General features: G+C 38.2%; 4 protein-coding genes across 4 annotated transcripts; 2 read left to right on the top strand and 2 right to left on the bottom strand.

Moving 5' to 3' along the window:
• Nucleotides 1-4339: 4339 nt before the first annotated feature.
• Nucleotides 4340-9159, top strand: LOC149048070 (uncharacterized). Its single transcript, XM_089200307.1, is given in 2 exon segments — nt 4340-4994; nt 6193-9159. Coding segments are annotated over 2 exon segments (1080 nt in total). The 5' UTR covers nt 4340-4655; the 3' UTR covers nt 6934-9159.
• A 1588-nt stretch (nt 9160-10747) lies between these two features.
• On the bottom strand, nt 10748-13265 carry LOC113681779 (uncharacterized). Its single transcript, XM_027198896.2, has one exon. It carries the CDS (start codon nt 12580-12582, stop codon nt 11878-11880), a length of 705 nt encoding a protein of 234 aa, XP_027054697.2. The 5' UTR covers nt 12583-13265; the 3' UTR covers nt 10748-11877.
• Nucleotides 13266-16830: 3565 nt separating this feature from the next.
• LOC113681796 (collagen triple helix repeat-containing protein 1) lies at nt 16831-18305 on the bottom strand. The gene is made up of 3 exons (XM_027198916.2): nt 18156-18305; nt 17524-17769; nt 16831-17349 (listed from the first exon to the last, which is right to left on the bottom strand). Exons 1-3 carry the CDS (start codon nt 18243-18245, stop codon nt 17002-17004), a joined length of 684 nt encoding a protein of 227 aa, XP_027054717.2. The 5' UTR covers nt 18246-18305; the 3' UTR covers nt 16831-17001.
• Nucleotides 18306-19879: 1574 nt separating this feature from the next.
• On the top strand, nt 19880-27765 carry LOC113681794 (uncharacterized). The gene is made up of 11 exons (XM_027198915.2): nt 19880-20059; nt 20863-20957; nt 21497-21587; nt 22858-23155; nt 23537-24832; nt 25058-25125; nt 25337-25415; nt 25846-25922; nt 26327-26368; nt 26695-26807; nt 27134-27765. Exons 1-10 carry the CDS (start codon nt 19964-19966, stop codon nt 26800-26802), a joined length of 2250 nt encoding a protein of 749 aa, XP_027054716.2. The 5' UTR covers nt 19880-19963; the 3' UTR covers nt 26803-26807; nt 27134-27765.
• The last annotated feature ends 40 nt before the right edge of the window (nt 27766-27805 follow it).

Raw genomic sequence — 27805 nt, 5'->3', positions numbered from 1 at the left:
TAGGTTCATTTATGTAATCGACTACTTCCTCGTTGTTCCAAATAAGGTTCCAAATATTTTAGTGTTGCAAACGCTTTCGTTTGCCTGCTTATCATTTCCGTGCTTTGGATGTATAACGAAGCGTTGATGTTTGCTTGCGAGGGAAACAGTTAAATTTGTTTCCCTCGATTCTCAAAGTTTCGCGCAATTTTCGTCTCGGAAAACATTGAGACTCTGGAAAACAAAGCTACTCTTACCCTTGCAAGCAGACATTAAATGTACGATACAATCTGCGCATTAAGTGGCGTCCATTTTAAATTCTCGACTATGGCGCGTTATCAGTGTCAAAATTACCATGTAACCTCTCGTTCAGTATTAATTTCGAAACCTATCTTTGGTAAGACCACAGAAAATAGGGCCCATCATTCACACCTTGTTAAATCACCATACAGCGCTGTTGTACTCGCCTCGTTCGCAGACAAGGTGCATATCGATTATTTCAATACCCAATCTCGTGTCATTAATTTTTTTTCGATGAAGCTTTTTATGCGATTCTTCATCAAACGTCTTAGGTTTAGCTTCTCATGCGATCGATATTTCAAGCAAATTGTAACCCATCAAGTTTTATGGAAATTCTTCTCCAATTAAATTTTTTATGCAAAAACATTTGAATAGATGCACCAACAATCCTAAGGGGTAAAATATGTTGCGTTAGGAAGACAGTGTCCTAGAAACACTCCTATGATGCATCGCCAGCCTGAATAGTCACGTATCATCCCACATTTGTCATATTACTAGAGACTTCTATGGGCTGCCGTGTAATAGTCACTCAATAACCATAAATTTGTTTTTCGTTTCATTCCTACTTTATTGAAAGACGACATTGACTGGTGGGCATCAGGACTCCGAAATACGATTGAAGGTAAATTTGCAGTGTTTTACAAGAAATTATGTGAACTCTAAGTAAACCACGATGGTAACGAGGACGTGGCAAAACAAATTCTTTAATGAGTAGAATGATAGCTCGGTTTGTGCGTTTAAAAATTCGGGAAATTTGCGTTGTCAGAGAAGAGGAAGTTTTCACTTGGGATTTAACGCTGCACTGATCACAAATTTTGTGCGGTAGTCGAGTTATGGTGCTGTAGGAGACATTAAGTACATCCAGCCATCTGCGAAATTATTGCTAGAGATATAGGTTCATTTTTGTAATGGACTTATTCCTCGGTGTTGCTGTCCTGACTGCCTAGATAGCTATAGCTAGAAATATAGGTTCATTTATGTAATCGACTACTTCCTCGTTGTTCCAAATAAGGTTCCAAATATTTTAGTGTTGCAAACGCTTTCGTTTGCCTGCTTATCATTTCCGTGCTTTGGATGTATAACGAAGCGTTGATGTTTGCTTGCGAGGGAAACAGTTAAATCTGTTTCCCTCGATTCTCAAAGTTTCGCGCAATTTCGTCTCGGGAAACATTGAGACTCTGGAAAACAAAGCTACTCTCACACTCGCAAGCAGACATTAAATGTATGATACAATCTGCGCATTAAGTGGCGTCCATTTTAAATTCTCGACTATGGCGCGTTATCAGTGTCAAAATTACCATGTAACCTCTCGTTCAGTATTAATTTCGAAACCTATCTTTGGTAAAACCACAGAAAATAGGGCCCATCATTCACACCTTGTTAAATCACCATACAGCGCTGTTGTACTCGCCTCGTTCGCAGACAAGGTGCATATCGATTATTTTAATACCCAATCTCATGTCATTAATTTTTTTTCGATGAAGCTTTTTATGCGATTCTTTATCAAACGTCTTAGGTTTAGCTTCTCATGCGATCGATATTTCAAGCAAATTGTAACCCATCAAGTTTTATGGAAATTCTTCTCCAATTAAATTTTTTATGCAAAAACATTTGAATAGATGCACCAACAATCCTAAGGGGTAAAATAAGTTGCGTTATGAAGACGGTGTCCTAGAAACACTCCTATGATGCATCGCCAGCCTGAATAGTCACGTATCATCCCACATTTGTCATGTCACCAAAGACTTCTATGGGCTGACGTGTAGTAGTCACTCCCATAACCATAAATTTATTTTTCGTTTCAAAATGGATCCAAATGTACTGCGTGAATATGCACAACGTCCTCTGGAGATGAGGAACAAATCAGAGCACTACAACAACATCAGCACATACCTCCTTTTGGTTTTTCAAAATAGTGTCATGGGAAATACCTGAAATAATCTCTTAAATGATCAAGATTAAAGTTCGTCATTTGACTGCAATAGAAAGACAACATGATAGCTGTTGATATTCGTAAAAGTTTAATTTGTGAGAAGAACTGCTGGAACTTCTGAAGAAGATAGATTTTATGTCGATGTCGAGCGTTTGTGAATTTTAAAGTTGCTTTAGTTGCAAAAGAGAGGTTTATAGAAAATAAATTGCCTCACAGAGTAGAAAATTTGCCAGTTCATTAAAAAGGAAGGCCTAGTTTAATGCCCCACTTTGCCCGGGGTATGGGGTGCGGATCTTGCCGGGAAAGTTCTTTCATGTGTAAACAGTGTCTATTTTGGGGAGCAAGGATGGTGCAATGGTGAAAGCAGCATTATTTGAGACCAAATTTGCAACTCACTAAGTTCAATTACAATTTATTACATCCATTTTATGATAACAAAATTCAATTGCTCAAATACAGGATTTTTTAGTCTGTACAAACAGTTCACTGGTTCAGTACTTAATTGGTTTGCACAAAAAGTTCAAGGAATTGTTCAGTCTGTCTCCGAATCACTTTCCATGAAATGGAATCGTCGTTTGCGAGGTTTAACCATGTTTTTTCTTAATTTCGGCGTAGAATCGCTCGTGCAAAGTGTTAAGCTAAGTCGGCTCGTAACTTTCGATTTCCTTAGCAATTTACTCCTCTAAACACCACTTTTTCCAAACCAACAACTAAAAAGCAGTGCTTTTTACAGTTTTTTTTCAGTTGCTGTATTGTTGTTACGGTGGCGAAAGAAAACCTACTTAAAACGCCGGCAATTGTTTCGCTCGCAATTTTTCAGCGTATCCAAATGTTATGACATCCAAGGCTCGCATTTGATCGGCTATCTGTGAGTTTCTTTGATTATTGACCGATCAGAATGTCTGGTTTGTAACTTCTTTGCACTGAATTAATCCTCTCCTGCATCGAAGTACCTGAAAACTGCATTTAACTCAACCAATCAGAACTGAGTAATTTTTTCATGTATATTGATAACGCAGTTACAGAATAGAAGTCAGAAAAATTAACTTCGGCGTAATTCGAACCCATGCCTCCCAGATTCTAGATGGACGCTACTGCCAACTGAGCAACGATACCACGTGATGGGAGAAAGTTTAGACATTTTAGCAACTTCATGGGTTTAGCGAAGGTGAAGAAAATGTTATCTAAAGTCAGTTGATGCTTGTGCCAAAATTCTTTATTTTTGCGATTTATTTTTTTCGGTTATGACGTTGTTTCTTTAACCCATAGTGCCCGTAGTGTTTCTTTTAGTTATTATTATTATTATTATTATTATTATTATTATAATCATTATTATTCCTAAATTTTTTATCATTATTTTAATCAATATATTACTTGTAGTATTGTAATTATCTTGGTGTAGCCATGTGTAACTGTACAGCACCATGTATTCTGCCATGCTTTGGTAAATTGCAAAATATCTATTTGGGTTATATTCTATTAACCAGTGACCAAGACAGATTTTTTTTCCGCACAATACAAATACAATCTCAAGCAGACAAGCGATTCCAACAAATGAAAAAAATCAATTTCTCTGAAGTAACATCATGAGATTTGTGTAACAGATAGTAAGGAGAATTACTAAAGAAATCTTGGGAGTGAAAGGATGAAGTGTCTGTCCAACAGTTACTGAATGCTACTATTAAAATGATATTTCTATATCTGTATGAGAGAAGGCTACTAGGAAAAGAGAGCAATTTTCATGTATTAGTTTTCTCAGTATTAATCAATGTCTTTATTTGACTATGTACTATTTGCGTCTCTGTTGTTTGTAATGGAAATAGAACTGAGTGGAGTCCAATTCGGGCTGTTATCATACGAATGATAACAAAATCGGACGACCGCGCAACGGGAGTCCGATTTGTTTATCACCAGTACAATTACAGACCGAAGTGGACGACACGAAGTGTTATTACTGATTAATCATAAAAATCAGTATTGTTGAGCTGTCCGATAACAAACTGTCTGATGACAACTTGGTAAGTGAATAAGTGGAAAATATAGGTTTTTTAAACCAATCACAATCGAGGAAATTGTAATTTTGTGATTGAAAGTGTGATTCCTTTATCACTTTCTAACGTTTATATCGTCGTTAGTATAACTGTTTGAGAAGATGTAATTTAATGTAAAGGGTATCTAATTAGCTCTCTATTATGCCCTTCTCTATTTTCTCTCTCTCGGTTACAATTATCCAAAAGGTTGTAATTGTTGAAATGGAACAAGTAACAAAAAACGAAAAAAAGGTAAAGTGACAGTAAAAAACACCTAAATACGAAGAAAGAAAGTCTTAGGGAACTAATGGTAGACTGCTTGTACCTTTGTCATATCTTTAAAGGCCACTTTCTTTCAGAAATTGTGAGACGTTGACCCTGAACGGCGTCCCCCACCAAACTTCATCATTGTTATGGACAATTCTCGAAGATATAAACTCCTCCTCCTACTTGCTGTTCTGCTAATAGGAGTACCCATACTGTATATAAACCTGAATCCTTCGGTAAAAGAACCTGTCATGCCGGATCAACCGGATCTCATTCCTTTCCGTGTCAATTTCCGAGAGATTCAAGGTGAACTAGTCTGATCAATTCCTTAAGTCACGGTTGGGCTTCCAATAAGTCAAATCCAAGACCTCAGGGAAGAGAAGCCTAGTGTTCTCCTTGTGATAATTGTGTCGTCAGCGCCTTTGCGCTGGGAACGAAGGAAGGCCATACGACAGACTTGGTGGAAACACTGCAATGTGAAAGAGGTTAGTTCTGTTTCTCATGGTTCGGGTCAGGTAAATTATGCCAGCATAATTTTTAGTTTAATGCAATAGTCAGGGTTCCGAGCCTAATGCTAGCATATTGACTAAACTTCTTAAAAATTCACTTGATGTTACAGTTCAACATGAGATCATGAATTCTGTAGACTGGATTCTGTAAACAGTGAGGCTGTTTTTCTAGTTCGCTCTTTTGGAATTCGATTCACAAAAAGAATTCTTACCCTGCTGGTGGTTGGTATGAGGGTAAGAGAGGGGGTGGGAAGGGGGGGGGAGATTTTGGGGCTCTTAAAAGCCATCATATTGAATTATCAATGAGCATGATGAAAAATTTTGAGTATTATTTTCGCGTGATAACATGTATTTAAGGGTGAAGCCCAAAAGCACAATGCTGAAATTCCCGAGCATAATTAATCTAACCTGATGGTTACGTTATTGACGTTCATTAGCTTCCAAAAAAATTGTTCATAATTCTTCAGGTTACGATATGTTTCAGCAATCTTTGTTCATTGGAAAGCGCTATAGCCTTATAATGAGTAAGTATCTTAGACTCGCTCTCGAGCGCAATTGTTCAAGTTATGTGCCTGGTCAGTTGTCAGTCCACAAAATTATCATATCCACAATGCCTTTCTTTAAACTAAGTGCAGCATTGAACTCCGCGACGAAGATCAGAATTTTATTTCATTTTCGTAGTTTTGTAGCCAATTTTTTGTTCTTCTCACTTTTTCTTAAGCTTTTACACATTTTCACAACTTTGAATTTTTGTGGTGGACTCGATCTTCGAAATACATCCTTCCTCCACCAAGTATTAGAAAGTTAATTGCAGACTACCAGGCTCGACGGTGCAATTTAAAATCCAGTGCACCATATCATGTAAAAATAATGGGACAAAGAAGAAAAATCAGGGTTTCGACCAGGATATATCGATTTGACTTAACTTAATTGAGCTTGGGGTGGGAAACATAGTGGTTTCTTTTAGAATGAAGAACTTCTCGCCGAATACAGTTAAAAATTAACTTTCATACAGACATCTTGAAAGATATACTTCCATTTGACACTCTAGCGACATTTTATAAATAACTGAAGTGAAATTGACATATCTCAAGGCTTGGACCTACAGCCTCCTTCTATATCCCATCATTTTCTCTCGGCCATACAGTACTAAAGATTATAACTGCCCGTGTAGGTAGCTTGCCACTTTTTCACAGACGGACTAGTCGTGAACAAGACGATCCAGGAAAATCTCTTGAACGAAACATCCCGTTATGGAGATATTGAGTTCCAACCGCTTCTGGGCGGGATAGAGTTTGGAATGCGCTTCTTGTATCACGCCAAATGGGCCGCAGCTAATTACGACTTTCAATATTTTCTTCGCACGGACGATGACTACTTTGTGTGTCTTAAGAAGCTTTTGAATGAGTTACCTTGGCGTCCTAAGCAGAATCTCTGTTGGGGAAATTTTCACTGTGAAGTACAAATGACATGGATTGACGAGTCATGGATGCTGTTTTCACGTGACATTATTGACAAATTCTTGAACCAAGATGCGCGTACCATGTTGTGTCATCCGCACGCTGGCCAGCAGATCGCCATTTGGCTCAACAATATATCAGGTCGTTTATTTTTCCATGACGTTCGTCTGAATCACGTGAGGGCTTTTGATTGGCAGGCGAGAAACGTGTGTGTAACGTACATGGGAGTTCATCGAGCGTTTGCGTCGCGCATGCTACAACTGGCCAAGACGAGTGAGGACGGCGCGAAAACTGTGCCCCCCATCTCTAAGTTTTCTTCTTATTGTGAATACGACACGTTTGACCATAGGAGGCTACACGACCCTTATTTCTATGAACCAAAGCCTTGTGTTGAGATCTCGATAGGGGTGAAAAGTCACCGAATGTGGCTTGGAGAAGAAGGAAGGATTAATTAATAGTTTAGTAATCATGGACAGAACACTGTGACCCTAGAAAAACACAGCGGTCTAACGTTTGCGAAATGACTTGGTGCTTTGATTTTCAAGGTTTCAGAACCAAGTTGTCTCTTACAAGTTGCAAAAAAAGTACAAACAAGTAAGTCATGGTGTTTTAACCCTTTAACTCCCAAGATCTCAGTAGTAATTCTCTTTACTGTCTGACATACAATTCTTACGATGTCAATTTGGTGAATTTGGTATTGGATCAACTAATTATTCCCAAATTGATATTTTACTTCATTCTCATCACTTCTATGCTTGATATCGTATAGATATTGTAAGGAGAAATTCTCTCTTGGTCACTCATGGCAAGTAAAGGGTTAAAAGTGTATGATCCTTTTCGGTAAAGGTCAAAACAGAATGATAAATCAACAGTATACCCGTTCTTGAAAAAGGCTAGTGTTTAAAAATTCTTGAGTTTTCTTTTTCAGCTACTTTTGTTTCCTTTTACATTTTAATTTTCCTCCGCTCATTTTTTCAAGACAGCGATTGCTTGTTATGATTTCTTTTGACATTTTGCGCAGGACATTGGCGCGCGGCTGAGCAGAACTAATCATGCATGTCAAATACCACCGTACAAAATTTAGATTTGGACACACACGTGTCATTTTATTGGTTACCGATCTGTTATCTGCAGAACAATGAAACTAATTACGAGATCAGACTTTACATTATTCTCGCACTCTACTTTGAAATTGTTGTGAATCTTAGCATCAGGGCCGTAGCTAGCATGAGGCAAGACGGGGCAATTGCCTCGTCTTGATTTTAGCCTTTTTTTTTTTTTGAAGAAACGTTTAATTGAGAAAATAATCCCTGGAAAAAATTGGATTGGTTAAGATAAAACCAGCTAATATAAGGTGGATATATTGAGGGAAAGCGTTAATTCGTTTCAAGTTTCTGAGCCTCTAGATTTCAAAATTTTTTTTGGGGGGGGCGGGGGGGGCATGCCCCAAGACTCCCCTAGCAGTTGGCGTCTTCGGCGCTCGAAACTTGCCTCGTCTTGTTCTGAAGTCTGGCTACGGACCTGAGCATTCAATCCCATTAAAATATTTAAGAATTAATTCAAATAAGATTTTTTGATACCAGGCCGAAAAATTTGTTTTGTCCTTCAGATTTCTCTAGATTGTTACGAAGATCAAATGAAAATAATTATAATGATAAATAATATAGAGCTGTGAACTTAATATCTACTCCTATTCTATGTTTCACCAGCGGGAACCCTTTGTGGACAAAATAAATGGGTTTAAAACGTTTAGCGATGACTTCAGAGAGTAGGTCTTAAAGGCTCGTGGTCTAGTTTTGTTATGATTAGGAATTGTCTAAAGTGGATGGCCGGTAAAACTGAAACAAAAGCAATTGCATCAGACACGAGAAATATTTGGTGGCGTGGTACAGTCGCCCAGCTGAGGGAAGTTCTGAAAAACTTGAGCTATTGTCGGTAGCTCGATAGAAGTGACTGACGTTTCGACAACCTGAGCAGAAGTCAGCATCACAATCAATGCAAGCAAAGATTTGTTTGTCAATCCACGTTTAAAGTAGCTACGAATGCACCTATTGGTTACTTGGGATGTGTTGTTGTTGGCAGTAGGGTTCAAACAGCGTAAGTCCTGATAAGGGGAAATGGCGCGCACGGCATGCAGGGAGGTGGAGAGAAGGGGAGTCAGTGTTTCTCTTTCATTTGGTTAAATGGTTATTAGCCGCCAAAAAGGGCAAGATATTCGGAGTCTACAGGGTAAAAAATTGCACGAAAATTTTAATATGACACAACCAAAATCTTTTTGCACCCCCCCTCCCCCCTGGATGAATAATGACCAGTCCAAGTCCTTGGTCAGATGTTTACACTTAACACTTCAAATCGCATTCCTATTAGAATTTTTATGGCATAACATGTTAAGTGAAACTTTGCGGCTTAAAATTCAAAATTAAATCGAGCATATAAAATTACATCTCTACTGGATTATATGAGGTCTGTCACCATGGTATTCCATTCAGTTGAACTTTTTGTTAAATATGCACCTTAGTTAATGATCGATAAATAGATAACATTGTTTACGCACGGTAAAATCCCTCAGCTTAATCTAAGAGTATAAAATATATAATTCTGCCTAACTAAGTTAGCTAATAACTAATAGAGCATGCTGACGACACTGTTGTTCGCTTTGGAAATAAAGTTTGTTTTGAAAATTGAAAGTAATGCTTGGGGAATTAAACGGATTCTTTATTATAAAACAAATGGAGAGGCCTTGACTGTGCTCTGTTCAGTTATAAAGCACGCAGGAAGCGGCTAGAGCACTCAAGAAGTGGGGAGAAACACGAGACGTAGTCGAGTCTTTCTCCCTACACTTCTTTCGTGCTCTAGCCGCCTCCTGCGTGCTTTATAACAGAACAGAGAACAGTCATGGCTCCTCTATTTGTTAAATACAGTATTATAAAAATAAAAACCTATCATATCAGTAAAGCTACTTTTCTAGGATGTCCCGTCTCATTCAAAAGCTCTAATGACGCACTTTTAAATTCACCTAAAGATACTTTGTAGGAAAAACTTATCTTGAGAACCAATTTTTTCTCAGAATTCCTCCATCGGTTCGATATAATATCATTCGAGATACAGCTCGAGATTGTAGAATGAACATCCCTCTTTTCCAAAATTCTAAACAAAAGAATAACCGAGGTGTACGCAACGTCATGTTCATTTAGTATCGGGTCTAAGGAAGCTTTTTCTAGCAAGATCAGCTACTGACGTAAAGAGAAAATTAGGAAATATTTGTCGGATCATCAAGCTCATTCCCTATAGTTCAATTGATCATATTAATTCAATTCAATTCAATTGTCAATTTCAGGCTTTTAAGCATCCAAACTTTAAAAGCCAGACACCAATGATAACCGATAGCCTGGGGACACAGGACCGCCGAGTCAAACGTTGGGCCTCCACTTTCGGTCTCATCTGTTGAAACTGTGGTGCCGCTATAATGCTTAATAAGCCTAACAGTTAATGGGCGAGAAAAATTAATCTTCATTTACTCCCTTTTCTTGGTTTATGGTTAATTCGCCCTATCGCAAGTCCCCCCCTACCTTTGCAAGTTCGTCCCCTAGCATAAAAAAAAAAAATTCGCCCCCACCTTAACCACTTCGCCTCAAATCTTTCGACTCTTTTTTCTACCACAGAAAAACTTGTAAACGCTGCCAAGGTAAGGACTCGTAAGTTTTAAGTAAGTTTTACGTAGGGTGGCGAACTTGCCAAGGTGATTGGCGGTGAACTTGCAATGGGGCGAATTCACCACCCTTTTCTTCCATAGCCGCAATCACATGTCTTGATGAAATTATGAGTTTCAATTTCTACGCTGTGACAGTATTTATATCTGGTTTTCGTTGCATGAAACAAGTTGACGTTCGGGTGAATAAAATGTTGATATACTTGCAGGTGTTCCACTCATTTTTTATTACCCTGTAAGACCTTTTAACTTTACTGACTCGTCGGCATCATTTGTATGGCGACAGAAAAGAACTGCAAAAGTCTTGTCTAAAAACCAAATGAAAAATTCCAAAACCCTGATTGTGGTTCCAGCTCATAAGACTCAGTTTCAGTGTAAGGAGAAAAAAGCCATCTGATAACACCTTGAATGCGTTGCTTTACTAACATTCAAAAATTGCACCAGTGCGTTTTTACCCTTAATTAGGATATGAAAAATGGTCTGTAATTTCAAGATAAATTCTGAATGGATGACGAAATTCTGCCACGCTGCTCCTCTTAATCTATGAAAACACACCAGCATTTAATGTTGATAACCACAAACAAGAAGCAATACACTTTTTTAATCAGTTAGACAATAAAATTAGGAATTCTGATTCATTTTGAGTACAAAACCTTAGAGGAGTATTCAACTGGTTGTTTTCTGCCCTTTTTTTATTACTTTCACTTATTTAATAAATTAATGGATAATTTTTTTAGTTCTTTCTGTTTGAATCTCATATAACTTCCAGAAAACCTTTTTTTAAATTAAAGTATATTAACGTAACATCCACTTTTTTCAGTCGAATTTCACCTCACTTATTTCGTCTCTAATTTATAAAATAAAATGTTTGTTTTTCCGGACAGCGTACTTCTGTCCCTAGTACTCTGGCAATTTTCTGTCAACAAAGAATGCGTTCATTAAACTGAGATTTCAAAAATTGAAAACTCCTCAATTATATGAGACAGAATTAACTAAATATCTGGCCTGGTCCCTCATAATGTGTTATATCACAAATTTAAAACTAAGTGCGGCCTCTATTAAGAGAAAGTATTGCTTTTATAATAACGACAAGTTTTAGCCAGATACCATCTGCGGGTCCTGAAATGTTTTGGTATTTTCTCTATCTCGTGACTAAATTTTCTAAAAGAAAGTATTCTTGTCTGCCTCCTTTGTTGTTCGCGTGAAATTTATAAAATTTCAAATTAACTTTCTGTGCGAGAAATCGCTTTCGTATAAGTAATCATCTTTTAGTCAAAACACGCCTGCAAATGCAGTGAGAAACAAGATGATTCTTTGCTTCGTTTTGGAAATTTATTAGAAGGAAAACTGATGAGTGACAAAAATTTTTTGCCTTGCTTTAGTTTTACAATTAATAATCGCCATTGTAGGAAAACACCTTGTTACATGTAAAGACAAATTTGATGCCCCAAGTTTAAATTCAATTTTTTGTAATCAATACGAGAAGCCACAGGCAAACTATATTTGACAGCGGAAGATGTAAGAAAATAATAAACCACATTAGAAATTACTGGACTAGACTAGAAAATTAAAATTTCTCTAAGTTTACAGCAATTATCAGGCAAACCATTTGTAACCTAGTTTCTTTTCGCAAAAATTTAGCGCCACGGATTTTGAACTGTAACAACTAGTTCCGTCATGATGGCACAGATCACTTTGCACTGACCACGCGAATTAACTTCACTCCTGTTACGGGTTGTGAATGGTTGTTTAGAAACTTTGCAAAACCATCAACGCTGACTTCATCGTCCGAGAAAGCTAGGTTTTCTTCTGGACTACCAAGACCTTGCTGCAGCGATAAAGCCTTTTTAACGCTTCTCTTGAACCTAGAGCTCTTTCTTGAATTTCTGTTTTCGCCTCGCTCTCCTTCCTTCTTCAAATCGCATTTCCTACTGAGTTCTAGCGTGTTATTTGCGTTGTTGTTACTTTCGCGCGCCGCTTCACGTTGTCGCATTTCACGTCGGAGACTCCTTCCAAATAAATCTGTTTCGAAGTAGCACACACGCGATGATTCTTCCGCCGTCGCAAGTCGAGCTGATTCAGAGCCGGAAGAAATTTCCTTTATCGATAGCTCGATCGCATGCATCCAGCGATGTCTCTGCAAGTTGGTATGGCATTTCAAAAGCCATATCCCTTCATCGGTAACTAACTTGAATCTATAGCTGTGCGTCTTTCGCCTCACGACAGAACATCGTGCGTTCGCTGTGATTTCAATTTTATCACAATATTCTTGCCACAGGTCGGTACGATCATCGTAAAAATACAAAACACAATTTTTCAGAATAACCCAATATTCAAACCATCTTTCCTTCTCTTCTTCCTTCTTCAGAAAATCCTCGTGTAGCGGTTCGTCCATTTCTTGCCGTCCGTTTTACCTTTCTTTCACGTTCAACTGCGACGAAGCAACACGTTTCTCGAGTGAACGAGTATTGAATGAGCGTTTCACACAGTGTGAAACCCACAAGTTCACACTGAATAAATTATCGATGGCGGTTTATTTGCATTGTAAGCCCTTTATCTACAGAACACCTGACAAATGGTCTATCGCGCACGCTTGCTAAATTTCTGGAGATAATCTTCAAGAAGACAACCAGACAGACAATACATCATAAACGTGCAAAGACTGAAACACGTTCAGTAAAGTACGATAAGTTTTTCGCTTTTGGGATGTCTGACGTTTATATCTCGAAATTTTAATAGAAGTTTTTTATACTTAACAGGTGCAGAATTGAACCCCACAGGTAAAGTGCCATGAAAAGGTTATTGTAAATTGAGTAAAAAAATAGTCTGAAAAATTCTGATGTCGATGAGGTTGAAACAAATGCTCCCTAGTCGTTATTTACTCCGCTGAGAACAAACGTATTGGAAGCGGGGGCAAATTTTTGTTTTCCTTGGATATTACATTTCAGCTGGCCAAACAAACCTTCATTCGGTACAAACAAGCCTTCATTCGGTACAAATATGTCTTCATTCGGTACAAACAAGCCTGCTTTTGAAAGCCGAAAAATGTTACGCAATATCAAAAAAATTTACTTTGTATCGTGTATGGCTTTTATTTTTTTATTTATTTATCTTTTCACCAGGAGAACATTTCGCCAGTTATAAGAGTAATTTAAACCAGCACTTAACAGCAGGGTTCTCGTCCACGTTTTCCTTCTTTAACAAATTAATCATTCGCTCACTCTCGTTTCTAAAAATACATCGCCCCTGCAGTCTCAAGGATGATAATGGTTAACGACAAACGGTTTTCTTTTCCTTTTGCCTGAGTCAATATCAAACTCTATTGCAAATTTTCGGCAAAAAAAATCGACAGAAAGTGAGAAGGATCACCGGTCTTTTAAAATGAATGATTCTGACAACTTCAAAGAAATTTTAAAATATGCCTTTCTAAGTGAAAGATCTTGATAGCCTCAGGCATCTCCTTAAAACAACCAGACCAGAGATCTTAAAATCAACTGCTTCGCTGTAAAGTAATTCTTTTTTCCAAAGGACCCTCTAGAGCGATTTCTTTCACCAGCCATTGTTTGACAGCTATTGTTTGACAGCTATTGTTTGACAGGTGTCATTTTTTTATTTGCTAGACATTTGTTATTTTATGTTTGCTTTGCAGTATCTCAAGATTCTAATGAGTAAAAATTTTGCCAAGTGTGAAGAATGAACTGAAATAAAGAGAGCTTCATTGAAAGTCGAACTTTCTTGACATCCTTACATGACCAAAAAATAACTTTTTAATAATCGTTCTGATGCCATTTTAATGATTCTTTTCTAAAAAATTTCAATTTTTTCTCGTATATTAGAACTGATAACTTGAAACATTCGACAGCTTTAGAATATTTTTTTATTCAGGTCTTTCATCGTATTCACATCCAGCTTACTAAATGATGCGAATACTATCCTAGGGATTTCCAATTTTGCCATAAACAAGAGTGGAGTACACTCTTAATAACTTCAGTAGCCCGCAGTGATATTTCGTAATTTATGCAATAGGGAAATATCAATTCATCAAAATTAACCCTAGCTTTTGAACACAAGTTGACCGTTGGCTGAAGGGTCTGATACGTAAATTACCAAACATGCACTATATTCAAGTATCTAATGATCCTCTTATCATACATGCTCGACATACATCTCACATCTTTGTTTTCAACTTCGGTACCGAATTGAAACATTTCTATCTGGACCCTAACCCTCACCCTAACCCCCCCCCCCCCACCTTGGCTCCTAAACAATCTTTGTCTCCTTCTTTCTTTGTTTTTTTTTAGTTTTCAACCACAGTAGAAGTTACGTTTGCTTTTGGCTTACTTTACAGTCCACTTCGTACATCCCCCCTTCCCACCCTCGACCATTTACCAAGCAAAGGAAAAGCGCACCAAGCGAAAGTTACACGAATTCATCTGACAAAAAGGATCAGAAATTTAAAAGAAAGGGAAACAGGGGCTATCTTGAGCCTAATTCTCCTATGGTGCAACCCAATGCGCGCACTAACGCTACCTTTGAAACATTTGCTTTTTGTGACAATATACAAAATTTATCATTTCTTCGAGCTGTTTAGTTTTAGCACACACAGGTCCAGATATACTGCTTGCAGATATCATCTCAGATACAGAGACTCTAAAGTTTATAACTAAAGATCCAAATTCCCACAATGCCATAAGTTACCCACATGGCTTGTGGCCGAGCAATACAGTCCCTTATATCATAGACAGAAGCATTGGTGAGTATCCCTAGAGTCTGAAGGGTGAATTGCAATGTTCCGATAGGCGGCTTCGACGTCGAATTTGGCCATCAGTGTCCCTTGACCAAACTGTGATATCATGCGAATAACTTGATGTACTGTTATGAAATGGAATGTAACAACATCAGGGTTAATACCGTCATTCACGCTGGCCCCTTCGAGGGAGGAGAGATCCACAATGAGACGCCACTTTCCCGGTTAACCCTTTTTAGCAATAACCCCAAAACTGCTAACGTGAAGAAGAGGAAAAGGAGGGGAGGTAAAGGGGCCAGAAACCCTCCCCAAGGACACTTCAGTCGCCAAGTACTCATCACTTACTGACAGGCAGGCAGGTTTGAGAGATTGTACATGAGAAAAACCTGGTTTAAAACCAAAGCGAAGCTCATCCTGAGGATTTGGATGATGCCTCAACTCCCAGGAGGACTGCTCCACCTTCAATGGACTGACTGCAGAAACTGGAGGGAACGGGGAAAAAGGGAGGAAAGAAACGAGAGCATGCTTAGGGGATCAGAAAAGCCATAACTTGTCCCCTCCAAGCAGACACATATCAGAGCTCCTCAACCACCCTATGATGGTAAAAGAGGAAGGACCAGAACTGTTCCCCTTTAACATAGGTAGGAAACAAACGAAAAAACACAGCCAGAAATAACACAATGAAACATTTTTCAATGGGCAAAGGAATCACGGCCGACCCTACTCCTAACATGTAACAACAGGGAAGTATAGCTGAACAAAAACTAAGAAGCGCAGAAGCCGAAAAACAAAGGATAGCAAAATATGAAAGAACCAACTCAGGTGCGTCTAGACTTGCCGCTAGAACGTGGAGACGCTGGGGACTGGGATCTCCGCTTTGGTGTCCCAGGATGGGACCCTGAAGAGTTCGAACGGCAATGCGAAAAACGACATTGGGAATAAGGGGCAGAGCGACGACCTTTTCCACGACTTGCGGAAAATTTGTGAATTGCTAGCTCCAGCAGGCCCAGCCGATTCCTTAGCAAATTCGCCACGCCCACGAGTAGAGGCACCCGCAGCGTGGAAATTAATATTGAAGAGCTGCACGGTCAGATTGGTCGCCGCCGTATGCTCGCGAAAGGCTCGATCATATGCCAGCCAGACTCGGTTGCTGAATTGCTGATTTGTGCGAAGTATCAGCAACTTATACTGTCTGACTTAAATCTTTCCACCGATGCGGAAATGGGAGGTCAGCGCAATGGAGTAAATAGACACATTAATACAGAAGATTTTATCGATTCATCCTTCCAAAGAGAGATTAAAAATGAACTTATTTCTTTTGAATAAGTTAACTTTATTTCATCTATAATGCTATTATGTTCGCAAACATTTTTTAATAGTACTTTCAGTTAAAAGAAGCATATCCGCTTAAAATTTTTTTCTGCTGGCAACTGCTCAATGTTTTTTGTCAGATATAGATCGAGATATACCAAAGCTATGGCACCGACCGACGTGCAAACCAACACACACCAGCTCTTTACTGATTCCAGCGTAGTGACCCACATCTGTAATGCGTTCAGTAGTAAACTTGAGTGGACATGTGATAGCGGAGTCACATAGAAAGCTTTCGGCTCGTTTTATGTCCAGCATTCTGTTTGATAAATCATTCGGCCACGGCTTTATCGGAAGAAATGTTATTCTATGAACGGAAGAACACATTTCCTCCCAAATCGATTATGTCACATTTATTCAATCAAGTCACGCCTACATGAGGACGCCAGATACGTATAACACCGTGGATTGTCATGCAAAGTGGGAAAATGAGCAATAATGTCTACACCTGCTCAAAGAGAAAATGTTTCCCAATGTACAGCTATGTTTTAATAAAAATGATAAAAAGAACAAATTGACCAAAAGTAAGTTTCTCCGCAGGTTTATTTCCATATTTTGTGATGAGTCCCACCCAATACAGTCAAGACACCCTTAATTCAGTGAGCCTAACTATTCCCCGTTAACAATTCAACATTTGACTGCCCTTATGATAAATCAAGAACTGTACACTTGGGTGGAAAGAGCACTGCTACCTATTTAAGCAACAGGGGGCTCAATCTCCTCAATAATGATCCTGCTCACTGAGTTCCAGCCGGTGTAGGCGTTGAAAATACCAAAACCATGGCACTGACCGACGTGCAAGCCAACACGCACCAGGCCTTTGGCGATTCCTGTGCAGTAGCCTTCTATGTTGGCGGAGCGATGGATGTTCAGATCAAGATTCTGGTACACAACAGCATCAATGGCGGCGGGTGCCCTGCATTCGATGTCGTTAAAGGTGAAAAACCACCTCATGCAACAGTTTTTGCAACCGGCAACGCGAATATTACCCATGTAAACTACACGGAGGTATGTGTTTGGGGTAGCCTTGGTGAATGGACATTCCTTTAAAAAAGAATAAGAATAATAATAATAATAAATTTATTAGGCGTCTAGATGTAGCAGGTAACATTGCTTTTCGTCTCTTCCTACTCAATCTCGACAAGGGCGGCCACTATCCCCTTTTCTCTTCAGTTTAAGTGAGCACCGATTAGTTACCTTCTCGGTATATATACATACCAGAACTCGTCCATTATCAGTCTCAGAATTGATGTGGTTCCAAAAACACTGTTTCCATCTCCTTTGGGTCCCAGGCTCTCCTTTGATTCCAGCTGGTCCTGGTGGTCCCACTTCCCCCTTGGGTCCAGGTGCACCATCCCGTCCCGGTAGTCCATCCCGTCCTAGTGCTCCATCTCGTCCTGGTAATCCATCCCGACCTGATGGGCCTGGTGGGCCTTGAGTTGAACAGAATTTCTTCCTTGATTCCTATTGAAAATGAAACTTGAATAGCTATTTTATGTTGATTAATAGAACTATGTTATTTTATGCCACTCGATGAGGAAATCCTAGAGGTGCTACCTCGGTGACTTATGATTAAATATCACTTTCTAGGAGACAAGTGAATTGGCAATTTTTTAAATGCACGCGATGTATATATATGGAGCTAATTTTTTTTGACTCGGAATGTTAACGGACGTTCGAGTCGTCGCAAGTGAACTAGTATTTGAGAAATTGCATACATCGTTGAAATTATATACATCTACATCCGACCCTCATCACCACTCGATTACCCAAAATCACGTCTTATATTATTAACTCAGGAATGTTACTATGAAAAATGAAGAACCCTACATGTCTGCTGAGTGACTTACAACTTCGTTTAGTTCGCCTGTACCAATCACAGCCTGAAAGAAAAGGAGATAAGAGAGCGCTAATATCTGCAGAAGATGTTGTCGATCCATTCTTGCTGAGCAGGAGTTCACAATGCTGCGCTTCTCAGTGTCATTTGAATTAGTATACCTAGTTTTATTCACAACCAATTGAAAAAAAATTTATTAGGTCCATTTAAACAAACATATCCGTTTATTAATAAACGGAGAGAGTTCTTAAAGAAATTGTGGGGCTGCGTCGGTGGAGGAGTATAACAAGATAGCTGGTTTTATCAACTGAGTTGATAGGGTAAATTGGCCATGCACCGTAGAGATTTTTTAAGCTGCCGTTTCCAGCATTAGCCCTTCGTCAGAGCGAAGCCTTTTGCCCATTTCTTGTTATCTACTAATAAGTTTTCTTTCCGCTGGTAAAGGCAAAATTTAATTGCAAGATAGATCGATGGTTTTTCAAAATTTGTTGATAACTAATTAGAAACAATTTAGAGTTGTTGACCATGCAATTAAATATTTGCTTTTAGTTTAATTAATTAATTTTGCCGCATATCACGTATTACGATTTAAACTTGACTGAAAACGGCCAAGGTGGAAGAAACACTTCCTCTAGCCATTATTTAGTGACAACAGAGGGATTCTTACCTTCATGCACAAGCGTTACTGAACTTCATCTCTGGAAGTAGAAAAGTCTTATTGCCATATGATTTGATATTTGCCGCTAGTTTTTATTACTTATCGTATTGGTCGTCACGGGCTACTTTTAAAGCCAACAGCTCAGCGGATTTGCTAGCTGTATTTCTTACTAATGGCTCGATATAGTGGCCACAGATTGATCAGTCTACTTTGGCATGTACTTTTTTTTCCTGATTCCATCTCCTTAGGTACATAAGTATGATAAACAGTCTATTCATACCATTCACCATTAATTTAATTAGCACATACATATATGTTATTTACCGGCTGGGAGGTCCGTATGGTGAAAAACTGTGAGCGAGGTCTTGAAAATATTGCCCGAGGCCGTAGGACAGACCCTTCTTATTGACCCAGGGGGAGGCCTCATAGAAATTTCTACGAACCTTTTTTTTGGGGCCGAGTGTATCTCATGAAAAAAAAAATGATTTTGTACATAATGACTGAGAGAGGGCCGGTCAGCAAAATATTTGGCCCGAGTCATCAGGTTAAGTGTTCAAGCGATACCTGAGAAAAGAAGGTAAATAGAGGAAAATTGAAGTGGTTATTAGTTTGAATTCTTTGGGAATTATATATCGTGGGATTATATTTTTATTTAAAAAATTGTTTCTTTCAGTATCATGACGTTCCAAGGAGGGCTTGTGTTCAGTTTCACCTGGGAAACCAACTTGGTAATTAAATAAAATTGAATGAAAATGAATAATGTTTAATTTATTTAATAAGTTATTTGGCGAAAGCAAGCAGTGATTTACTTAAATACATATTCTGATCCTTTACCATGCAGAAGATAAAACCCTGTGCGACAAAATCATTTATTTTCACGTTTGAGCACATTTCCTTCCCGCCGTTGGGTTGAGGGCGTTTATAAAGCCTTTTTCCCCGTCAGAAATGAGACTTATTTGTCATCTGGAAAATCCTTACCGTTATTTGATTTAGGTATGTCATGACATGATACGAAAACGTAGGGTAATCGAGCTGCTCATGCGCTCTTAGTGAAAAGTGAAGATGCAAAAATAAATAAATAAATAAAAAACCTGTCGTTACACTGTCCCTCCCCTCCCCTCCCCCCTCGTACTCACAACCAACGTAACGCCAGACACTGGAAAATGGCCTCTTGGATAGCCAAGCCGTGGATCGAGCAAGCTTTGAGGAGCCCAGATTCTAAGAGTTTACCCAAAATTGCCAGGGCGCAAGTCATCAAGGTACTTAATACAATAATTTCCCTAACATTTTTTGATTTAAGTATCTGTGCTGATTATATGGGTTGAAACTGCAAATGTAACTATGGCGCCAAACCGCGTTATTCAAAAATTTGACCAAGGTAATTGTACAAAGATTTTCTGATGCCTTTAGAAATAGTCTAGACGAATATTGTTAGATGTGTTATTCTTGGTAGAAATTTTTAGCTCATCACAGCGTTTTGTTTCCATACGAGAATTTTGCAATGTTGATGGTAGTCGATCGATAATTTCTCCTTACACGTTAAAGATATATGACTTAAGATAGAGGTAAGGAGAATAGCGAACAAATATTAATTAGTAAATGTAAAATATTGCGACACTTAATTATCAGAACTAAGATGATAGGAAATGTTAAGCAGACTTACTGAGCCATTGGTTGCAAAATGGTCAATATTTCATGTGTACCTGTGTTCTTTGTTTCTTTTTAAGGTTGTTGCTGTTTTCAATAATCTCTTTGAAAGAAAAAGAAAATTATCAGAACTTACCTTCTTAAAATGTTCTATGAATGAACGGTTGCAAGGGCTTCAGAAATATAAGATTGGCAGGGGTGTTTTGGGAAGGGAGTGGGGGGAGGGGAGCAGAACAAGCCTACAAGCTCTCATTTTCCTAACTAAAAGAAGTATTAGTTATGGTTGAAAATAAAATTGACATGTCTCAACTGCTATTTAAAGAGGTGTTCCTGTTGGAACTGTCTTATGGAAAACTTGGCATATTACCTTGAGGACAAATAATTAAACTAACTGTGTGTGATTTATGATTTTTAGCTTGAAGAAACCTCCAAAAATATGGCATTAGTTAGTGACAAGAAACTTTTTGTAAAAGCTTTGTTCTCAACACCAGCTATTGAGCAATTTAAAAGGTGAGCGCAAGAGGTTTAAAGTGATGTTTGTTTCAAAATGTAGATCTTATACAAATGGGGAAGGGATGAATACTTCCATGAAATTGGTGCCCTTCTCAGTTCAAACATTTTCTCAAGGGAAAGATTTCATCCTGCAAGGGATAGAAGGCAACCCCTGATTAAATGTTTTTGCAGTCTTATTTTATTATCTCCTCCATTTTTCTTATTATGCCTACCTCTTGTACACATCTGTTCCAAAAACTATGCTGCGATATCTTCTGTAGATATTTACTTATGTCTACTTATTAATGTTATTAATGCCTGAATTGATGATATGCATACGGTTTTTGAATTAGAGTCATTTTTGTTATCTATTGCTACATGTATGTGATACTTTTCCCAAATTTAGTTTAAGATGTTGGTTACATTGATAGAGATTAAAAGGAAAGTGCATTTAAAGATCAGGTTTTTAGTTGCCCTACTTTTCTTAAACTTAAGCTTCCATTCTTGGTTCTTAGCTCAAAACGTATCCTATTTACATTTTGTTTTTTCTGATATAGAGACAACTCTAGCCTTTCTCTACCTGACATCCAAGGTGGACTTATATTTATCAAGAAATACTCTGTGCAAGTTATGGCAGAAAAAGACTGGGTAAGATGGGGCTTTTCAAAATCTTTGTAGAGTGTTTTAGTCATACAGACAAATCAATTTCACAGGGAAGCTAGGAATACTGTTACCCTCCATTGCTATCAGTTCATCATGCCCTATGGAAATGAGGTGCTAATTAAGTGTAACATTGACGTGTAGAATTCAGAAATGTTCTAAACTTTTAGTATATTTGTGTATATAATGTTTTGGCTACTAGTAGGTAAATTTTGATCAGGTCAATATAATCATAATTACAATTTTTCCTTATAAACCTGGCCCAAGTTGTTAAAAGGGTACGTGGAAAACTATATTCACTGGACAAATCTTTATCTGGTGGATAGCATAGAAGATTTTGCTGACACATAATTGCTGGGTAACAATTTATCCACTGGATAGCATTATCCACCCTTTGAAAGATTGGGTCCTTTATCTCACCTATGTTTTGCAAAATGTATGTCACTATTTGTTTTATGTGCTCCTGACCAAATGAGTGTCTTAATCTTTGAGTTAACATTCATAACCCTAATCGTTTTTCAAAGTGGCCTTTTGGGGCAGTCAAGGGAATATTCCCTTGGGGCAGTTTAATCAGGCTTATCATGTTCCACTTCACAGTGTCATGGGATGACCATTATGATATAAAGCTCCTGAGCAAATCCACATAATACAACTGTTACATTTATTGTAATTTTTTTACAGTCACATAGCAACAAGATAACCTCCAAAGCGCAGTATTTTGCCAGCTTTATCTCAAATTTCTGCTTTTGATTCTCCTTGAGGTAGTCATTGTGTTTCACTCCATGTCTCCCTATTTTTTGTGGGAAAAGTTAGATGGCATGGGCTGATTCCTTCTTAACCAATTACTTAGTAGTTACTAATTATTTTCATGATTGTGGGCTGGCATCTGATCCAACTGAAACTGTATACCAGTAAAAGTAATGCTTCAGTGGTGTGTTGTTTAAGAGCTGTTGCAAGATATAAGTAGTCAAGCCAATTCAGTGGCTCTTCCAGGTAACCCTTTCAGAGACTAGAGTTGACCGTCGTAAAAAGGTTGATGATTGCCCTCCTCTATACAAAACTTTCTCAATTGTTTTTGCTCATTTTTTTCTGTTTTCAAGTCTGTAGGAAGGTATACAAGCCTGGGTAATTCTATAAGCTAACCACTTGCCAGTGTAGACTGGCAGTGATTTTGGAATGGATAGAAATCGACGGAAGCACGAGTAAAGTGGCATTTAGTTTATTGATTTGAAGGTTTTCACTTGGGCTTTCCATTCAGGGTGATGCTGAATTTTTAATCAACATTTACCACTTTAAGTTTGCTGGAGGAGAAGGTAACACGCAGTTTGGGGGAGATATTACAGATGCTTCAACATATCCTCCGTTACAGCAGCGACTGAGGGAGCTGTGGTGGATTGCACAGGTGAGAAGTCTCCTAGACAATGCACAGTCTTGTCAAGAATCACATGAAGATGGCTCTAACCTCAACTTCAATGAAATCAACAAAACTCTGCTTAGGAGTCATGAAAAGGTCTTTGTCCTAGATGAAATGGAAAAGAAACTGGCAGAGATTCCAGGTAAATGATTAAATGCATTGTTACTGCTTATGGATTATTGTACAATGTAGCATGTAAATAAGTTTTGTTATAGAAGATGTTGTTTTTGTCTATCGTTGTTATACAGATAAATGAACGTTTGATAGTTTGTCTCACGATAAGTAACAGGCTATCCGTTGTTAGTAAAAAATGGATAATTGGATGATGCAATTCAAGAGTTTTCATCGACTTATCCATCACTGGTTATGAGCCGGTTTACTGAAGAATATTAACCAAAGTAGTATGTAATTAGAGCGCCCTAAAATAGTTTCCATGAAGATTAAAAGAAACGAATTTGTAGAAATATATTTACAGTCAAAGATTAAAAGAGTATGTAAGAATTTGATTGTTTTATTTATTTAGAATGGAAGGCAAGTTACTACCCACCTCAATCCTACGATACAGATAGCGAACCCTCGTCCCTTGGAAGAGAATCATCATTCACGAGACCGTCAATCTCCCTCGTAGCTGTAGAGGACAATATCACCAAACTCGAAACTAGAGACATTTTCGCCTCTCAGTCAAAACAGGAAGGGCGAAAAAGAGTTAAATTGGTTGGAAATGAGACTTCGGGTGAAATGAGTGGATGTGTTCCTATCTCGGTGATCCGTGAAAATGAGATTTCAAATAATAGTGATAAAGTGGGAATTAACGACCAGGTAAAGTCTGTAGTAGAACAATCAAGTATTGTAGAAAACGGAGAGAAAGCTAAAACAAGCGAGAAAACAAGATGTTGCCTACAGGAAGAAGATGGCGTACCGTTGGTGAGTAGTAGCTCAAGTTATGTACCGTCTTCTCAAACACATGCACATTTCGTCACCATTCAACCTTTGGAGGGGCTGATACCTGAAGAGTTGTTTTTGTCTTGGAGTGAGTGTTCACAGCCGAGAGAAAGCAGCGAAGAATCGTACTCCATTTTGCATGGGGGATCTGCTGCCGGCGGGGAGGACGAGGATGTATCTTTTGTGCCCTCAAGCCAAAATAGCCATGAGCTCGACCCAGCACCACAACTTCCCCATGTAACACCTGTGCGATGTCAACGTGACTGCTCGTTATCGGAGTCGCAGTTGGAAAAATTGTTTGAAAATAGTGTTTCCTTTGATGAAGTCACCACACCGCCCGGCTTATCAGGTGTTCTTTCTCCAACTCCAGAGTGTTACACTAAGATTAAACCTCAGGAAGTGTCTCAAGAAGACTCTGAGACAACGCTGTATAAAATTTTGTCTGGCAGACGAAAATGTAGTTCTCAGTCTTTTAGCTCGAGGAGGACTGATGTTAACACGGCATGTTATTTTTCATGTCAAGAAGCAGAAAAAGAATCAACTCTAATTTTTGGAAGCAAACCGAATATTCTAGGTAACACAAACTCTAAGGAATCTACCATTTCGTCTTCGCGGGGAAACTCCGTCAGCAAGTCATCAACTGGCAAACAGCCCAACCGGGTAAACTCTAATGTTGAATTTGATATCTTGTTCTCCCAAAACACTTGGAGTGTATCTCAACCATTTACACAAGAATTAAGTGCTGATTTAGTTGAAATTGACAGACGTCAGTCCATCAAAAGGAGACATTCTGAGACTGAGGATCATTCGCACAAGACACACCTATCAGACAAGCAAGAAAAAGAAGTATTTTATGGGGACGGTACAGTTAGTCCAGGTGAGTGAGTAAAAAAAGTATTAAGAAGACAGATAGACGGAGAGACAGACAGACGAGTGAAAGGGACAATCAAACAGGAGCGTGGCTAAATTTCTTGGCGCCGAGATGGTAGTTGCAAATTTTCAGCCGAATCAAAGGCTGCGCTATTTTGGGATCTCTGATCTTTCACAACCCAAACTTGAATACGATAGCGTTACATGCTTGTTATATATTCTTCTTTTGCAGATAGAACATCATTCTCACCCAACAGTAGTCAGGCTGGTTACTCTCAAAGTCAGCGATGCAACAACTCTGTAAGTCACAGGGCAACGCGTTACGTTGGTAGAAGAATGAAGATGTTAAGATAGACTTTATTTAGCAAGTGTAACTTTAGAAAGTAATTTAACTGATGATTTTGTGGCCCTTGTGGTAGCAAAGTCTTATAACTTCCTTCAGCCGCTTTCAAAGGAAGTTTCCTATTTACTAACTGTTCTTTTTTTTTGTTTGTCTTTTGTGATTCGATAGCTCACTATTTCCCTGGCCAAGCCTACTTTCCTATATTCACAACAGGATCCTTTGGTTCTGGACACGTCAGGATCAACAGGTACGCTGACAATAAGAGCGAATCTTGTGCTTTGATTCCAATTTGATATTTTCGTGATGGTTTTTTTTTTTTAGAATAATTCCGGCATTGTAATTTATCATGGTCAAATGGGCCATGCTGGACAATAATGCGCAACTGTTGTTTGTGCTTAAGTTGTTTGCTCACAATGACTCAGTGGTTATTTGATGTATAAACAAGCCTCGATAATTGGCGTTTATTTGTTCTTTGGATTTCGCGATCGGCAAGTGAAGCAGTAGACTTTAAAATCATTCAGCAAAAAATACCCAGGCACAGCTGCTATATCGAAAGAAGGACAACGACGACTGTCCTTCATTTGAACCGAGGGGCGTATGTAAACCAGGTGGAGGTACTCTATAGAATTCTAGGTAAAAAAATATGAAACCGTTTGCTGGATCTACTGTTTACACAGAGGGAAACAAGTCGTCTGAGGAAGAAGAACCTTTCACGTTAAGAACTCCGACGTTTGGCTCTCTTCCATCTTTTCAAGTAAGTTTTTGCTGTTTTATTCATTTATTCATTTATTCCTTGACCAGCACGAACTCAGAGTCAATTTATCGAACTACCCTAAACTTTACTAAAGGTTGATTTTAGGTTAAAAAATATGAGTTACAAGCGTTGATTAATAAAAAAAATTAAAACCTGTAATTAGAAATAAATTGTAACTTAGCCATGTATATTTGTTGTCATTAAACGATAACTACCGCGTTAGCTCCAGTAACATGTTTACTTCCTCTAAAAGACTTGCTAACAAGCCGATTCTTATACAAGTTTCAAGTATGTGCTAACATAGGTATTTTGTTTGTGGGGTAACGGGGTTAAAGACAGTGGCCTCATTTTGATTTTGAGCTTTTTTTAATTTCATTGATTTTTTGATTAATTTTTTAAAATAGATTCCTGTTGAAAAAGGCGAATCACTCAATCGAGAAGGCGAGGTATTAATTTCAAAATGGAGAACTATGTTCATACATTTGATAGTGTAATTTAGTGTTATCAACTGAGTTGATAACGTTAATTGGCCTCCGTAAAGAACGCAGCACTACTGCTTTATACGTTTGATAACCTTTTCATGGTGGCTGAATGTGGAATGTTTCTTTACCGGATGTATGCAAGCGATTTTACTTTAATGTGTCAAATTTCTTATTTTCCAACTGATTGCCAAGAATCAAGTTGTTTGTTGGTCATTTGTCGATTAAAATGTTATGTTGAAATATTTAAATTTAGCTGATTTAAATGTTATCCTTACCATTAACTTCAATAGTCCACAAAGCAAAAAGATGCTGACTTCGTCGAGAGTATGTTGAAAAGCTTTGGTTCAAAGAGGAAGAAACATCGTAGGAACTTTAATTGGTTCTCAGATGCGTATTAACGAAGGTATGTCACCATATTTTTGTAACAGGTCATTTTTATCGTATTGGAGAATCAGAGTGAAACCTTGATTTAAACATCTGTAAGGTTAACGAACACTAAATTGGTACTGACTCTAACCATTATAAGGACAGTGTTTCGAATCTCACCAAACATTCTTTAAAAAAAAAAGGCTACGTTTGAGTCCAAAATGTTCTGAGGAACAGATTTCTTTCAATTTTTTTTTTCAGCAATGGGATAATAGCCAACTAAATTCAGCGACGAAGTGATTTAAAGGGTTACATTGCTTTTTTTTTTTGTTTTTTTAATTTTTTTTTCCTTCAATTATTTAGTTTAGATACAAGTGTATGGGCCCAACGAGGTGTTCCACCTGAACGGATTGTTGGGTGGTCCTTCGCCTGGATAGAGGTGAATTCCATGATCGCCATGCGAAAATAAGAATGCCACAGTGATTTGCTTATTATCAGGATTACTTCGACTTCGCTCAACTTGGATCCGCGATCGATGATTTTGCTTTGGATTTTCTGCACCTTGTGACAGAAAAAGTTATTCTAATACTGTCTTTATATTTTTGACCTCCTGCACCAAAACGAAAAAAAACATTTTCTCTAATAACATTTTACATAAAGGTGTCATCTCATCAATCATCATTGACCGGTCAAATTATATATTATTTCATTTTTTAATTGTGGGTTTATCCTTTATCACCTCTCCAAACTGATAAATAAACTCAGTTCTGGTTATTAATTCAGCTTGCAAGCTGTAACTTTACAACTCTTAAGTAAAAATTAGTATTGAAGGGAATCAATAATGTTGCTATTAAAAGAAACAATTATTCGACTTATCCTCGATGGGAAAGGTTGACAAGTTTCCAACTCGTCGCTGCATTGGTCTTTTTCCACTCATTTATTATCTATCTGTGATCTCATATCCAGCGGGCTATATTAACGTAGATTTATTACTTTGCATCCCGAATTGGTGACATGCTTGTCTTAAGAAACTTC

The sequence above is a fragment of the Pocillopora damicornis genome, chromosome 3 (genome assembly GCF_964200805.1).
Source record: "Pocillopora damicornis chromosome 3, jaPocDami1.2, whole genome shotgun sequence".
Lineage (NCBI taxonomy): Eukaryota > Metazoa > Cnidaria > Anthozoa > Scleractinia > Pocilloporidae > Pocillopora > Pocillopora damicornis.
The sequence above is the reverse complement of the archived record's forward strand: the minus strand, read 5'-3'. Positions and strand labels throughout refer to the sequence as shown.